This window comes from Schistocerca gregaria, chromosome 2 (genome assembly GCF_023897955.1).
Source record: "Schistocerca gregaria isolate iqSchGreg1 chromosome 2, iqSchGreg1.2, whole genome shotgun sequence".
Taxonomy (NCBI): Eukaryota; Metazoa; Arthropoda; class Insecta; order Orthoptera; family Acrididae; genus Schistocerca; species Schistocerca gregaria.
In genome coordinates this window covers 794,677,698-794,694,062 of record NC_064921.1, presented here as the reverse complement: position 1 = coordinate 794,694,062, position 16,365 = coordinate 794,677,698, and the positions used below count along the sequence as shown (strand labels likewise).

Here is a 16,365-nt window from a genome sequence, read left to right as displayed (position 1 = left end):
CATTTCAGTACAATTTTCCATTGTTGCAACCTCTCGATACACCACAGCATCATCTGCAAAAAGCCTCAGTAAACTTTCGATGTCATCCACCAGGTCATTTATGTATGTTCATGTTTATAGCATGTGAATTTCAGCGCTGGAATATCAATCACACAAATCGGTTCCACACAACTCTGGAAAGTTTTCGAGGGAATCTACATCGTTTCCGAGAACCTTTAATACCGTAAAAGAAGGCAGATTTTTCGACGGGCAGTGTGGCTCCATGGTAGAATGCTTGCTTGCAATGTGGCCGGTCTGGGCTCGATTCCAGGCCATATAAATAAATTTTTAAAAACTAAAAGTTCTACGCTCATTTCTGTGAGGAGCAAAATACCTGCATATTAAAATATGCAATTTGTCACGGTTTTTAAATATATTTTTTAACTGTCTTTTACACAATGTCAGTACCATAACCAAAATCTTTGTTTACAATGAAAACTGGATTTTTGTGCGCAAGATGGAGTTACAAATGAGACGCCAGCGCATTTTTCACTAAAATGACAGATTTCTTGAGTAGCATATCTTCTATAAATTCTTCCTTCAAACGACGTAGGCATTCGAACTCAACGGAAAACGAACGAGCGGAATCATTAGATCCAGCAACTAGTCTCGAGCGCTATCGATAAGTTCATCTACATGATGCGGGGAAAATTTAAAAATAGCAAAGATGACATAAATTAGTTTTTATCGTAAGCAAACGGTTCAGGCAATTCAAGCTGTTACCTTTTGGTCTTCAAAAAATTGTTACAAAGCACGTTCCATTATGAGTTAGTACCTCATGCCGTGTTGTCATTATGGTCGATAAAATTGACTACGTTATTTTTAGGTTTGTCGACAGTAAAACTTTTCAGTTAAAAAGCACCTTGTGCACAGGGACAAGTTCGTATACGTAGCATTTACAGGTTTGTTACTTCTTAAAACGTAAGATACACAGTGAAATGCACATTTATACATCCGTTTGCGTGACGCGTTAATCGTAGAACCACCTTAGACGAAGTATGTGGTGCAACTGCTATACTTCGTGCAAAGTGGACACAAGATGCATGTAACATACCTCGCAAACATAAACAGATGAATAAATGGTCATTTGAGTGTATATCGTGCTTTTTAAGATTTAACAAGCGTCTCAGGTATGTGAACAAGCCCATTTGAACAAGGTGCTTTTTAACTGTACATGGTTTTAGTGTAAAAAAAATCTGAAAACAATGTACTGAATTTTATCCACCATAATAACATAGCATGAGGTACTAACTTATAAAAATTGTTACGAAACGTGTTAAATTATAAGACCAGACTATGATAGCTACTACTGTCGAAACCAGTTGCCAACCATACTTATTTACGCCATCTTCGCTACTGAATGTTACTTTCCTAAGTAGAGCATAGATCGCTCCCAAGTTCTCGACAGGGGAATATTGCCATCTTCATTTACGCTTCACGGAAACTGTTGTAGAACATGAACATTCGTTTAAAAATTAGCGTGAGTTAGGAAACACGGATTCTACTACAGAAGCAAGCTGCCTGGCGAAAACTCAACAGTACTTTACGATATTAAGAATAGTCAGAAAACTTAAAAATTGATTTCTCGAGAATATTTGAGAGTTGAATCGAAGAGCTTTGTAAGATTTGTTTGGGTTCTGAATTTCATGCACAAAAATACTAAAAAATTGTAGAAGCAAGACTGCCATGCAACCTCCTTGTTTTTATCACACAATACAGATTCTAGCCATGGACACAGTTTGATACACAGCAAACGTAAATACGTCTTTGAAAAACCGATACCAATTGCTGGAAAGGCATGACAGGAAACCACTTTGAAAATCTACTCATTGGCTTGCCTAGCTGCAAGCTCCAACTAATTCGATGTGACAAGGAGCTGCTGACTAGTCAGTCTTCAGACACGCCTGATACAAATTTCAGCAACTCCACGGTGCCTGTTAGGAATCGAAACTAGCGGTTACGCTCTGTGCACAGAAGTCATTTTTGTGCATCTTGTAGTTTTGCGGTGGTATCTTCTGAAACTTCAGAGGTTTTTATGAATAACAATGTACTTGAATTAGCCAAATATTAGCTTTTACTTAAGGAATATCACCCTAAAACCACTAAAACATGCTATTGCGATTGTTTCTGGTTCGTTTCTATCATAGTTAAACAGATCCATACAGTATTTTAAGAGCAGTATGGCAGGGCGGTTTATTGGCTTCAGATATAAAAAGGAGTTACTTTTCAAAAGGCAGCCTGTAGCGACAGAAACATCTAAGATTCTTTTGACCAAGGAAGTTCCAACCACTACTTCGTTAAATGGTACGCTTTGCTACAGCTTTCTTGCTGTCGGGCACTGCTTCATGCTGCCCACAAATTCTTGCAGAAAACAAATATTAACGCAACATTAACTTCCTACAAAATAAGCACAGGTTCTGTATTGAAAGGTAAACTGTCCCAAGATAATAAAATAACGATGCTAAGTGCTAAATAACATAGTATTACATTAGAGTACATATTTTTATCACTATTGCTTCTCGATACTTTCATGAAAGGGATTTTCTCTGTTCACATAATCACAGGACGATTTACGCCTCCCCCACCTACCTGCTACATGCCTTCTATTGATATTGTTGGTCAAAAGGCAGAAGTCGTAACCTGAGAACGGAGTCATCTTTTCTTACATGCATCAGACTGGTTCGGTAGACATACCGGCTGCTGCTGACGATACAAACCTTACACCCGACTTACCACACACCGACGAGTAGACTGAAGTGTTTAGACAGGGTGTCCTGCCGCGCATGCGCAGGCAATTGGTGGCGCGACAAAAGTAAGGTGAACAGCCTTGTTTTACAGTACCGAGATCGTGTAGACTTGGCATACCAGCAGAGATTAGCTATTAGGAAATGTAAGCTGTTTATAGACCTACAGCAGAAGCTTTGCGTGCCTGCAGGGTACGGACCAAGGGCAACTCAGATTCCATCAGCAACAACAGCGACGGCCTTCTGGACACAGCGCGCGCTCTCCAGGACGTCAACGCCGGCTCCAGAGAAGATGCCGCAGTGGACAAGCTCATTCAGGCCACGAGTTCCACCACAGCTGTTACCGAGGTACACAGCAAGCGCGTCCACTAACAGTGCGTGTAAACGAGTAGTTCCGTTAGAGGGCTATATTTCTTTCAAGGTCCGGTCGGTCGTGGAATGGAAGCAGTGAAAATCGCAACATTTAACCTACACCTTTCAGATAATTCTCTACATAGTCGTCGCTCCGACTTCATCTAAGCGTGGACCTAACGTTCAGACTCGTCACAGAAGGTAGCCTCAGAGGCTTTCTGCCAATTCTTTACGCTGGTCTGCAGCTCTTTGTCTGCGCTAAAATGCTGTCCTCACAGCAGCCCGTTCCTATGATCTGAGATGAAAATCAGAGGGAGCAGTGTCAGGGCTGTTTGGTGGGTACACACTTCCTACTGAAAGCGCTGAAGCTGCGTCTTTGTTACAGTTAGTGTGTAGGACGAGCATTGTTATGAACGAAAATATCTCATAACTTCCCTCTTCACTTCTTCTGGTCGCCCTTCAAGGACGATTTTCTCCAACTGTTCCACTCGCTGGACCAGATCATCGGTTAACATTAGCTTCCTTCGTTGAACTCCTGCATCATGAACGTCTAAACGTCCTGCTTAAAAGTTCCGGCGCCATTGCCACACTTCGCTGGCATGCACGAGTTAAGTTACATGGGCTGCATGAAATCAGGTGGATCCCCTCAGCATGAAGAACTCAAGTGACAGCACGCACTTTACGCTTGGGAGGAGACTGTGTTGTTCAAGCGATCTTCACGTGCTCACCGTGTGATCAGAACTGAGAACCGTGACATGACGCGAACGACGGGTATAGTAAAGACACCGCGCAACATACGTGTGCAAAGCTTCTTCGGATTTTCACTGGTTTTCATTTCGCAAGCGATCGGACCTCAAACTAGCTTTCGTATTTACTAAGCGACGCCTTTCTCCCGTTGTCACAAGATTTTGTTACCATTGTATGACTTAGGTTTCTTCCTTCTGCATGAGCCCCACAGCCTCAATAAATTTGAGAAAACAAATTTTTCTCTAGACCACGTATACATTTTTCACTCTACTGGTTTCAGGCATTGTCCATTCTTACACTTGCGTCCAGTAACATACGTGGCTACACAGTTGTCATTAGTCACATGCCATGCAAAATTGTGCAAGCACACTCGTCAGACGTCTTCACTTTGCAATACTTCCTACGAAACACACTGTTTACACTCACAGGAGGAACTCATACGCGTAACTTGGGTGGGAAATTTCGCATGCAAACTGCACATGAAACAGTGCGTCGAGTGAGTGTAAACAGTGCGTGTCGTGGAAAATATTGCAATAAGAGTACGTCTGACTACTTTCCTTTGCACAATTATGCATGGCATGTGACTTTTAAATCCGTGACGACCATGTAGCAAGGTATGTTACTTGACATAAACTTAAGAATGGACGATGCCCAAAACCAGTAGGGTGAAAATTTAAAAAAAAAGTCGGGTAAAGTTCTTCAAACCTTGGTTTCTGATTGAATTCCCATTTTCCAGTACAAAACTGTTCCGTCCTGGAAACTGGATGTAAAACCTGAAACCTCCCTCATACGAAAAAAAATTTTGTGAAATACGGCAACAAATGTTCCGGTTAGTTAACATAACGTACTCTTTCATAAAGAACACATATCTGAATCAATAAATGTTGAATCAATAAACTTGGTAATGTTTTCAGCGGTTCTTTAATTGCTATATAAATGGATGTTATTTATTTGTAGATTTTGCAACTGCATTTTTGTTTAAAAACGTTTCACCTAATTTAGGTATCTTAAGTGTTCCACAAAAGTACAAGAAGTAGATCAACAATAAATATTTTGTGATGGAGTTGAAATTTCAATTTCATAGCAACACTTTCAGGCCATGTATAAGTAAGACATCCATCAGGAGTAGAAAGACCACTACTGGTCGATGTGGCTGACGTTGCACAACTTTTAATAGCACTTTTACTGAAACAAGTGCTTCATGTGGCAATTAAGTTCATTTTATTCACACAACTATTCTCAGTTCAATTAAATAATTAAATGTGTTAAGTGTTTATGCCAGTGAAAGGGTATACCCGTATTGAAAGAAAAGTTTGGATGAAACGCTTCGTTGTCAGCTAGGACGCCACTTCTAACAAACTCGAAAATGATGAGTCGAAACTGGTTTTCTAAAGGGAAAAATATGTAACTGGAGCACTTCGTTTAAATTAAAGGCTGAACATCTTAATCTACCTTGGCTCTTCTGTCGACACTTACTCATTTCCTCCTATATCAGTAAAACTATGTTCAGCTTATGCCAATGAGTTAATTTACTCTCTAACGTTCACCCTTCCGTCCAGTGATGTTGGGGAGTCGGGTCATAGGTACAAACAAGTGATTTATTTAACGCAACCGACTTCAAATGTAAGGTGGTGGGTGCCCTGGCACTTGGATTCCCCCCACCCCCACCCAGAAAGCGTTTGTTCATCTTATTTAGATTAATCTATCATAATGCGTATGGTTTGCCTATCCTTTTCCTAGAACTATCCTCCCCACACACCTGCAGGATACGCGACAAGTTGTCAGCCGCAGAAGTTGCAGTATATCAAATAAATCAAACATCAGTAAAGTAATTCAGCATAAATTACTACCTACAACAGAACAAATGCAGTTACTTGAATGCGTGCTGTCTGTTCCTTCGAAAGCACAGGCACCACATACATTAAACGTAATCAATGCCGACGTGCGAAAATGTGTACTGGACCGAGATTTGAACCCGGGATCTCCGGCTTAATAGGCACGTGCGATAACGACTGCGTCATCCGTGACTGAGTTATCACAACTGCTTATCAATAGCCTGGCTAGGAAATGGATCCACTTTCTTCAGTGCGAGTGTACAAATGTCAAACCACCTATGGGAATCTCTAAGTAGCGAACGGGAGTCCAATGTACAGGAACTGCGGGAAGGTGCCGCTCGGTGGGAGTGTGGATCGGCCATGAGTAATACAGAGATAGCCCGTGCAGTTGCGACGTAGCTTGTCCCGGATGGCGCAGTGGTTATCGCCCCTGCCTAGTAAGCAGGAGATCCAGGGTTCGAATACCGGTCTGGTACACATTCGCTCCTCGCTCTGGTTCGCTTAGTGTCCCGCTGCCTCTGGTAGCAGTGATTCCCCCGACCCCGTTCAATTTAAATACAGTTAGAGTAGGTATTGAATGGAACTGGGGAGAAGAGGAGTTTGTGGCACAACTTGACAAGAAGGGACCTGGTGGTAGATGTTCTGAGGCATCAAGGGATCGCAAATTTAGCATTGGAGGGCAGTGTGTAGGGTAAAAATAAGAGGGAGACGAAGAGATGAATACACTAAGCAGATTCAGAAGGACGTAGGTTGCAGTAGGTACTGGGAGATGGAGCTTGCACGGGAAAGAGTAGCATGGAGAGCTGCATCAAACCAGTCTAGAGGGCTGAAGACAAAAACATCATCTTCATCATACATGTAAGATGGAACCAATAGATACTGAAATCACTGACAAAATTAATATGCTTCAAAATTAATATGCTTCAGAAATGATGTACATATTTTCGCTGTATTGGTATCGGCTCTTCATTGCTTAGCTATGCACGCGATCGGTTTATATACACGGAAATAATCACATCCACACTGCACGAAATATTAGAAGAAATGTCTACCGCAATAACCAATGTGAAATCGCAGTGCAGAAAGAATAGTATTTGTGATATCGGCAGTTTGTCATTACGTTCGTACAGTGCTGGGGTATGCCATATCATCGTAATGACAGAAATGCGGCAACGGAGAGTGCTGCTTCTCGAAGAAGACGGCTCCAACAGCACTGCTGGAGCCTCTCAGATCTCTGGACTACGGTCCGAAAACCTTGGACGGCTAACAGCGGTCCATATACTGCTAAACGAATACTGCCTTAGCACTTCATTGTACAACAAATGAAGTGCTCTCTATCACAGTTTGCCTAAGCTGACCGAAACTCCCAACCATGGAGAGTTCAGATAACGTTTAAGTATAGCACCAAGTACAGATTCCTAACAGTTGTCTACTACAAAAAAGCACGAGACAGCAAGTTCGTCCGTCGTCTGCACAGAGCGCGTCAAGTCTGAACGAACTCTAACACGGAAGTCAGCAGACTGACCACGTCTCCGCTGCGTTTCCGGCACCAAGTCCCATTTACCCCTTCCCCGTAAGCGTGTGTGTCGAAGCATATTTCTGTGTGGCGAATCATGTTTCTGAAAGTCGCTTTCTTCCACGCGTCGACCTAGCCCCGATTTTGGCGTCGAAGCTTCTGGAATATCTCCCTACTTGATCGATGAAACGTGAAGCTAGCAATTCGCGTCAAGTCGGTTACGCTCTCCGCAGGAACACGCCGTGCCTGCGTGCTCAACAGGGTAACGGCTATCGGCGCGGTGGCGGCGGTCTCAAACCTTGCGGAATCCACTGTATCGTCTACAGTCGCGAAGACCAGGCGCCGGACGCCACCGCGTTCGGGGCCGCGACTCTTAAGCCGCTGCCCCCATTCACAGCCAAACGCTATAAAGACGGCCGCTGTGGACTGCTGACTCCTTCCCACGGCTGTCTGAAGAGCTTTCCGGAGAGAAGACTGCTTGGTATGACCATACGCTCCCAATCTTTCTTACACTGAGCTAGTACAGTATTGCTTATCCAGTCGCCAAACATGCACAGATAGTAACAATTAAACTAAGTGTACTTGATATCAATGACTCAGATCACCCATAACTACACTACTGGCCATTAAAATTGCTACACCATGAAGATCACGTGCTGCAGACGCGACAGGAAGATGGTGTAATACGCAAATAAGCTTTTCAGAGCATTCACACAAGGTTGGCCCCGGTGGTGACACCTACAACGTGCTGACATGAGGAAAGTTTCCAACCGATAGCAACCAACACAAATAGCAATTGACCGTCGGTGACTCGTGAAACGTTGTGATGCCTCGTGTAAGGAGGAGAAATGTGTATCATCACGTTTCCGACTTGGATAAAGGTCGGATTGTATCCTAACGCTATTGCGGTTGATCATACCGCGACATTGCTGCTCGCGTTGATAGAGATACAATGACTGTTAGCAGAATAGGGAATCGGTGGGTTAAGGACGGTAATACGGAACGCCATGCTTGATCCGAATGGCCTCGTATCACTAGCAGTCGAGACGACAGGCATCTTATCCGCATGCCTGTAACAGATCGTGCAGCCACGTCTCGATCCCTGAGTCAACAGATGGGAACGTTTACAAGATAACAACCATCTGCACAGACAGTTAGACGTTTGCAGCAGCATGGACTGTCAGTTCGGAGACCATGGCTGCTGTTACCCTCGACGCTGCATCACAGACAGGAGCGCCTGCGATGGTGTACTCAACGACGAACCTGGGTGCACGAATGGCGAAACGTCATTTTTCGGATGAATCCAGGTTCTGTTGACATCATCCTGATGGTCGCATCCGTGTTTGGCGACATCGTGGTGAACGCACATTGGAAGCATGTAGTCGTCATCGCCATATTGGCTTAACACGCGGCGTGATGGTATGGGGTGCCACTGGTCACACGTCTGTCACCTCTTGTTCGCATTGACGACACTTCGAACAGTGGACGTAGCATTTCAGATGTGTTACGACCCGTGGCTCTACTCTTCATTCGATCCCTGGGAAACCCTACATTTCATCAGGATAATGCACGATCGCATGTTGCAGGTCCTGGACAGACCTTTCCGGATACAGAAAAAATTCCACTGCTGCCCTGGCCAACACATTCTCCAGATTTCTCACCAATTAAAGTCTGGTCAATGGTGACCGAGCAACTGGCTCGTCACAATACGCCAGTCACTACTCTTGATGAATTGTGGTATCGTGTTGAAGCTGCATGGGCAGCTGTACCTGTACACGCCATCCAAGCTCTGTTTGACTCTATGCCCAGTCGTCTCAAATCCGTTATTACGGCCAGAGGGGGTTGTTCTGGGTACTGATTTCTCAGTATCTATGCACCCAAATGGCGTGAAAATGTAATAACGTGTCAGTTCTAGTATATTTGTCCAGTGAATACACGAGACAATTGTTCAGAGCTGAAAATACTACCTTGTTGCTGCATACTGTGACCTTCAAGTCTTTTAATGTGTGTATTTTATGATTCTACTTGGCAAACGGAAATATTAGGGCGTTAGTGCTATAGTGTTTCATAAAGACAAGCAGAAGTTAACACTAACATTGTTAGACACGTATCTGACTTCAGAAAGTGCATAACACTTCCGGAGGAGGTGTTCTTACGGATCTTCAGAAGTAGTGCAAACAGTCCATCAATAACCTAACGACTAATTTTTACATAAAGATACAACATTGCAGTATATATATATATATATATATATATATATATATATATATATATATATATATATATATATATATATATATATATATATATATATAACAAGGACAAGACGTGGATTTTTCTTAAAATCTGACTCAGGTTCAACAGGGCTATCCTTGAAGCAATCCTGGAATTGAAAAAAATTCGTATTTCGTATTCATACCTGCTGGATCATCATAACAGTTGGACAAAGGTTTCGAACGGCTAAAGGACTTCAACACAGATTTCTCCAAAAATATAAGTGGAAAAATTAAATACTGTAACAAAGCAGAATATGCTTAAATTAGCAAAATAAGCTTAATAACAGAAACTGGTGGAAGCCGACCTCGGGGAAGATCAGTTTGGATTCAATAGAAATGTTGTAACACTCAAGGCAATATTGACTCTAAGAATTATCGTATAAGATAAACTAAAGGCTGCAGACTTAAAGCAAGCTTTTGACAATGTTGACTGGAATACTCTTTCACATTCCGAAGGTGTCCGGAGTGAAATACAGGGAGCGAAAGGCTATTTACAATTTCAACAGAAACCAGTTGGCAGAAGAGTCGATGGACATGAAAGGGAAGCAGTGGTTGGGAAGGGAGTGAGACAGGGTTGTAGCCTCTCCCTGAAGTTACTCAACCTGTATGTTGAGCAAACAGTAAAGGAAACAAAAAGAAAATCTTTCCTACTTCTCAAATAGCAAAACTCTTACTACTGTGTCTTTTTCTAACATATTTCCCGCAGTCACCTGATTTAATTAGATGACATTCCAGTATACTCGTTTCTCTTTTGTTTATTTTATATCCTTTCAAGACACTGTATATTCCATTTAACTGCTCTTCAAAGTCCTTTGCTGTCTGACAGAATGACAATGTCATCGGCGAACCTGTTTTTATTTCTTCTCCATGGATTTTAATACCTACTCCGAATTTTTCTTTTGTTTCCTTTACTGCTTGCTCAATATACAGATTGAATAACATCGGGGAGAGGCTACAACCCTGTCTCACTCCCTTCCCAACCACTGCTTCCCTTTCATGCCCCTCGACTCTTGTAACTGCCATCTAGTTTCTGTACAAATTGTAAATAGCATTTCGCCATCTGTATTTTACCCCTGCCACCTTTAGAATTTGAAAGAGAATATTCCAGTCAACATTGTCAAAAGCTTTCTCTAAGTCTACAAATGCTAGAAAAGTAGGTTTGCCTTTCCTTAATCTTTCTTCTAAGATAAGTCGTACGGTCAGTATTGCCTCACGTGTTCCAGTATTTCTACGGAATCCAAACTGATCCTCCCCGAGGTCCGCTTCTACCAGTTTTTCCATTCGTCTGTAAAGAATTCGTGTTAGTATTTTGCAGCTGTGACTTATTAAACTGATAGTTCGGTAATTTTCACATCTGTCAACAGCTGCTTTCTTCGAGGCTGGAATTATTATATTCTTCCTGAAGTCTATTTCGCTCACCGGATGGTAGAGTTTCGTCAGGAGTGGCTCTCCCAAGGCCGTCAGTAGTTCCAATGGAATGTTGTCTACGCCCGGGACCTTGTTTCGACTCAGGTCTTTCAGTGCTCTGTCAAACTCTACACGCAGCATCGTATCTCCCATTTCGTCTTCATCTACATACTCTTCCCTTTCTATAACATTGCCCATGTATAGTCCCTCTATATACTCCTTCCACCTTTCTGTTTTCCCTTCTTTGCTTAGAACTCGAGAAAAGAGAACCACTTGTATGACTCAAGAGCTCAGATGGAAACCCAAAGGTCTCTGTTTCCTGTAGGCAGTATCCATCTTACCCCTAGTGAGATAAGCCTCCACATTTTTACATTTGACCTCTTTGAAACATATATTAGTCAAAATTAACTATCTCAGTTGGTACCTGGGCCCTTTTATCTGTTTGTGGAGTTCCTCCTCCTCTGTGTGACCTCAGTCTTTCGGTGTTTTTGCCGGTCTGATTGCTTATGGGTTCCACAACTTTTTTTTTTTTCTCAGGCGGTTAATATTTCCAATAGTTTCTCACATTGTGCCATTAGCGTCTTTCTTTTATTGGAAGTATTTGACCTAGTAATCTCGAGTGCACTCCGTTCCTAGTGTTCCTCACTCAGTCCAGCTTAATTCTTTTGCGTATGTGCCACTTGTCTATTGACCCATCATATGTTTCCTCGTTGGTTTGTGGTCAGACGCTGTTCTCCATTAGTCCGAACCACTAGTACGCAGTACGGTCTTCTCAGGTTTCCTTTGTTTTCTTCCGTCTCTGAGAGCACCGTAATTTTTTAAATTGGTTTTGCCTATTAAGGAGCACATGAAATAGCTTGTGTATTCTTTCTTTCCTCCTTTCCAATAATTTTTCATTCTGCCTTGTTTTCCTCTGTTTCTTCTGTCTATATTGCATTTGCTTTTTTGTTTTCTCGTGGAAGCCCTTGAAACCTTTTACTTTTATTCTGAAACTCTCGTTCTCCTGTTTCTTCCTCCATTATTTCCGTTTTCATCAGGTCTGCTTTCACTTGTTATCCATGTCACTGATATTTTTGAGTTTCTGTGAAAGAAATAAAAAAATCATTTTGTTGCCCTGCTTTAATCTAGCTTTTCTAGGTGTCCGCAGAATAGAACTCATTTCTCTATCATAGTGTTTGATAGTCGTTCCATTTTTTGATAAACTTCTGCATTATCATTAATTTCCGTTTCCAATTATATTTTGGTCCCAAGATTTTCCTGATTATTTTCCTTTCCTTAGTTTCTGTTTCACTTAACTGTTCAGCTGTTTTCAACGAAAGGCATACTGATCTATAAACATTCTGGTTTTATGGAAGTATTGTAGTGGCGAAGTTTACCATTTATGGAAATAACTGCTAGTTACAGAGCTTTTGAAAAGCCTTGAGAGTTAGCATCTTCATCTAGAGCATTTAGTTGTATTATTTCACCTAGATGTTAAAATTTTGTAGCCGTTCTTATTCTATCAGCAGCTTCCTTAACATCTGTCTTGTACTTTTTAACACATAGGGTTCCGGCTATGGCCCCCCCCCCCCTTTAAATCAGCCTATTATTTTCAGCGACATGGTTTTCACAATAGAATGAAATTCTAGATGGGGTGGGCAGGGGGGAGGGAAAGTGGGGAGTTCAATATCAATTGTAATTCAGTATTACGTTCTAACTGTAAGAACTGGTCGTTCACATATTTTATATTAATTCCATTCAGTCACTTTTTGTAGGGACCTGGCTGTCTTTTTTATCAAACATTGTCACTTCTGGTCTTATTTTGCGGTTTCTTTCTATTCATTAGGTCACCTTACAATGGAGCTAACGTTACGATATCAGTTGTACTTTTTAAATAAAGTAATTTTAGCAGACCTTCTTTATGTAACCCACTTTAGAATCGCGGGACTGATGACATCGCCGTTTGGTCCCATGCTCTCTCAATCACTTAAATAAAGTAACCATAAAGCTGCAGAGGTGTCCTTTAATTGGCAACAAGTTTCTTAGCTGTAATGTCAGTAGAAATCCTTTGTTTGTCATTAAAGTTCTTATGCAAGCAGCAGCTCATTAGTTAAGTGACGTTCTTAAAATGTTTGCAAGCAGTTGGGTGTGAAGTACTAAACTGAACGGAATGAAAGTATTGCAAGAGTCAATTATATTCGTCCCGAATTTGGCTGTCTGCCCCGCCGTACTAACCTGTTCGCTGTCGACGCCACTTCAGGCTGTGGAGGCGGCGGAGGCGTGCGCGGCCATGGCGGTGTTCCGCGAGCTGCAGCGCCAGTTCGAGTCTCTGGCGGACACGTTGCGCCAGCACGCCTTGGTGGCGGACGGCGTGCTGCGGCAGGCCGGCCAGTGGAAGCTGTCCGGGGGCGGCGTGCCGGGGGCCGAGGGCGAAGAGGAGCAGCGGCCGCCCTCGCAGCAGCAGCTGCTGCTGCACGAGGTGGCGCTCATGCACTGCGAGACGCAGCGCACACAGGTGGGGCGCGATGACGCCGCGATCTACATGCACGTCCGTTCTAGGGTTGATAAAATATCGATACATCGATGGTTCTCCTAAAAACGTAGCGATGTACAGGGTGTATCAAACAGAATCAATCGATTGCCACGTCTGTATGAAAGTCTATACAATGAGTTCAGCTTTCTTGATAAACTCGTACCTTTTCATAGGTGTTCCAAACCACACCACCACCACCCCGGGATGGTCGTTATCGTTGTGAAGCTAAGGCGAATGCGTTCGACCTCTGTGTAAAGGCAAATCACTGCGCCGTCCACGAGTGTGGTACAAACGAGTTTCTCGGAATTGCTCAGGCCGTCGTCTAATGCTTTGTGCTGTAAGAGATCCACACCATACCTCTTATTAAAGTCACACTGAATAGTTACTATTGACCCTCACTGTCTAAAACGTACAACACAAAACGCTTTTTGTCCCTGGATCATTTTTATTAGAACTGGTGTGGCTTCATACTATCGCTTCCTAGCGGGAAACATGTAAAACTCGAGTTTGCTCTTTCCAGCAGTACATTGCTCGCACACACATCTCAAATAACATTATAGTTACGTTTATCTTAAATCGGATGATTGTTTTCGATACATTTGTATATGTAGGTGATGATATTCCACTATATATCGATATCAAAACGGCAATACTGACTGTCGATATTTTTAGTTCATATATTTTTTCACAATTTTCGGAACATATTTGAAGTTATTCTTTTGAAATTGTGGTAGGACATAATCTTACTCTCAGCGCGCAAGAGTCTCTTACCAGGTTTTGAGCTCGCATCACGTCCAATCTGTCTCGTTGCCTCTATGAAACAAGTATATGTGGCACAAGAAAAATTCAAATTTAACTAGAGGGGGAGGGGTGATGAAGGGGAGAAACTGGCGGTACGAATCGAATAACAAGCTTTCAATATGAAGAAACAGTACACCAGTTCCGCTGAAAAAAAATTTTTGACGGAACTGGTTTGCTGTTTCTTCACATCGACGTTCTTCAAAAACAAAGTGCTCAAACAAAGAACAAAAACCTAAATGACAAGACTGGTCGTTGTGGTGGCAGGAGAAGTGTGGTGAGGGAGGGGGGGGCGGGGGCGGGGCGAGGACGCTGAAGTAATAGGTGCTACTAGAGGCTAATACAGGAACTGCGACGTTTAGCTTCACCACGCAATTTTGACACCCTTAAGACATGTTATTGTGCCACTTGACTGCAATTAACACAGTCATCAAAGTCGTTACGGCCAAGCGTGAACGTGCTTCGGTTTCCTTTCAATTCTTGCTCGAAGGTGCGTAGGGATCATGTTTGCTTGCTTGCTGATTTACAGAATATTTAATAATAAATCAGAACTTAAATGTACAATTCTGAAATCCGCAATAAATTTCAAAGTGCAGCCGTTATTTTTACTGTGTGTAAAACACACACACACACACACACACACACACACACACACACACACACACCACCACCGCCACCCCCTGCGGGTCCGGGGGTTAGAATAGGCCCGAGGTATTCCTGCCTGTCGTAAGAGGCGACTAAAAGGAGTCCCTCCCCCTCAAGGGGGTAGTTAGCGCCTGCGTCCGGAGACGGACGGTTTCACGACCTATATTTGAGTTCATTTTGGTTTTTCGCTTCTTCTGGTTTCTTTCTTCCTTTGGTTGGTTCCTTTCTTTGTTCTTCTCCATCTCACTGTCTTACTTACTCTTCTCCTTGCCTCCTTCTCTGGTCTCCGCTTCGGCGTTTGAGACAGTATGTCCTTTCTTTACCTCTCTCCTTTCTTTTTCCTCTTCTTCCTTCCTCCCTGTGCGTGCCTGAAGGCCGACCCACGCGTTCGCACGCGTAGCCGGTGACGGGGTAACGCGTAATTCCCGCCCTGGGTAGACAAGTAAGGCACGCACGTACTCCCTGGTAAAGGCCAGGCCCAGGGAGGGGTGGCTGCCTGAGCTGACACCTTCCGACCATGCCAATTGGTCCTTCCGTCCGTTTCTCGGGAGGTGTGACCTGAGGTGTGAACAATCACCTAAGGCGGGAGTGCCCTCTGAGAGGGTCCCCACAAGGAAGGAGCGCGCCATCGGAGACGCTGACAATCATGGGGGATTCCTCCGCAATGGATTTCTCTTCTTCTCTCTCGACTTCTGCCCACAAACGGATACTTGACCAGCCACCAGTGACAAAGTACTACCGCCTGCCCCACACTTCCTCGTAGTTTCTCGATCTGAGGACGGAAAGGATTTTTCCTCTGTCAACCCTTTCGTTATCCAGAAGGGCGTAATGCCATAGCCGGATCTGTCAAGTCTTGTACCAGGTTGCGTAATGGTACCTTGTTACTAGAAACTGAGAGCGCCTTTCAGGCACAAAAACTGCTTCGGGCCACACTCCTGTACACGTTCCCTGTCCGGGTGGAGGCTCACCGCACTTTGAGTACAGACCACTCCACGAGACGAATTCAATCACTCGATGGATTGACTGACGAGGAGATTCAGTCTTTCCTCGCTGAGCAGGGCGTGACGGCTGTCCATAGCGTCATGAAAAAGGTCAACAATGACCTTGTACCGACCCGGACACTTTTCTTGACCTTTGATAGTGTTCAGCTGCCGTCGCGCATCAAGGCGGGCTACGAGGTTATTTCTGTTCGCCCCTATGTCCCGAGACCTACGCGCTGCTACCAGTGTCAGCGTTTCAATCACACTCGCCATTCTTGTTCCAATGCGGCTACATGTGTGACTTGTGGCAGGGATGCCCATGAGGGTGACTGTCCACCTCCGTCTCCTCGTTGTGTGAACAGTCGCGGTGACCATGCAGCGTCCTCCCGCGACTGTCCCGTCTACAAGGAAGAACGCTGTATCCAAGAAATCCGGGTCAGAGTCTCCACCTCGGCTGCTCGCAAGCTATTCGCTAGTAGGAAGCCCACGTTGCTCCCAGCGGGGAAGTACAGTAC

The 16,365-nt window shown here is 43.6% G+C and overlaps 1 protein-coding gene across 3 annotated transcripts in view; it reads left to right on the top strand.

Annotated features, from left to right (window-relative positions):
• LOC126336507 (uncharacterized) overlaps positions 1 to 16,365 on the top strand; it is a 64,493-nt gene that overhangs the window by 37,309 nt on the left and 10,819 nt on the right. For 2 of the 3 annotated variants that reach the window (XM_050000284.1, XM_050000283.1), the window contains exons 4-5: positions 2,975 to 3,131; positions 13,155 to 13,409. In XM_050000284.1, coding sequence (XP_049856241.1) covers positions 2,975 to 3,131; positions 13,155 to 13,409 — 412 coding nt within the window. The remainder of the gene's footprint in view (positions 1 to 2,974; positions 3,132 to 13,154; positions 13,410 to 16,365) is intronic. The other variant, XM_050000285.1, reaches the window with a different exon arrangement.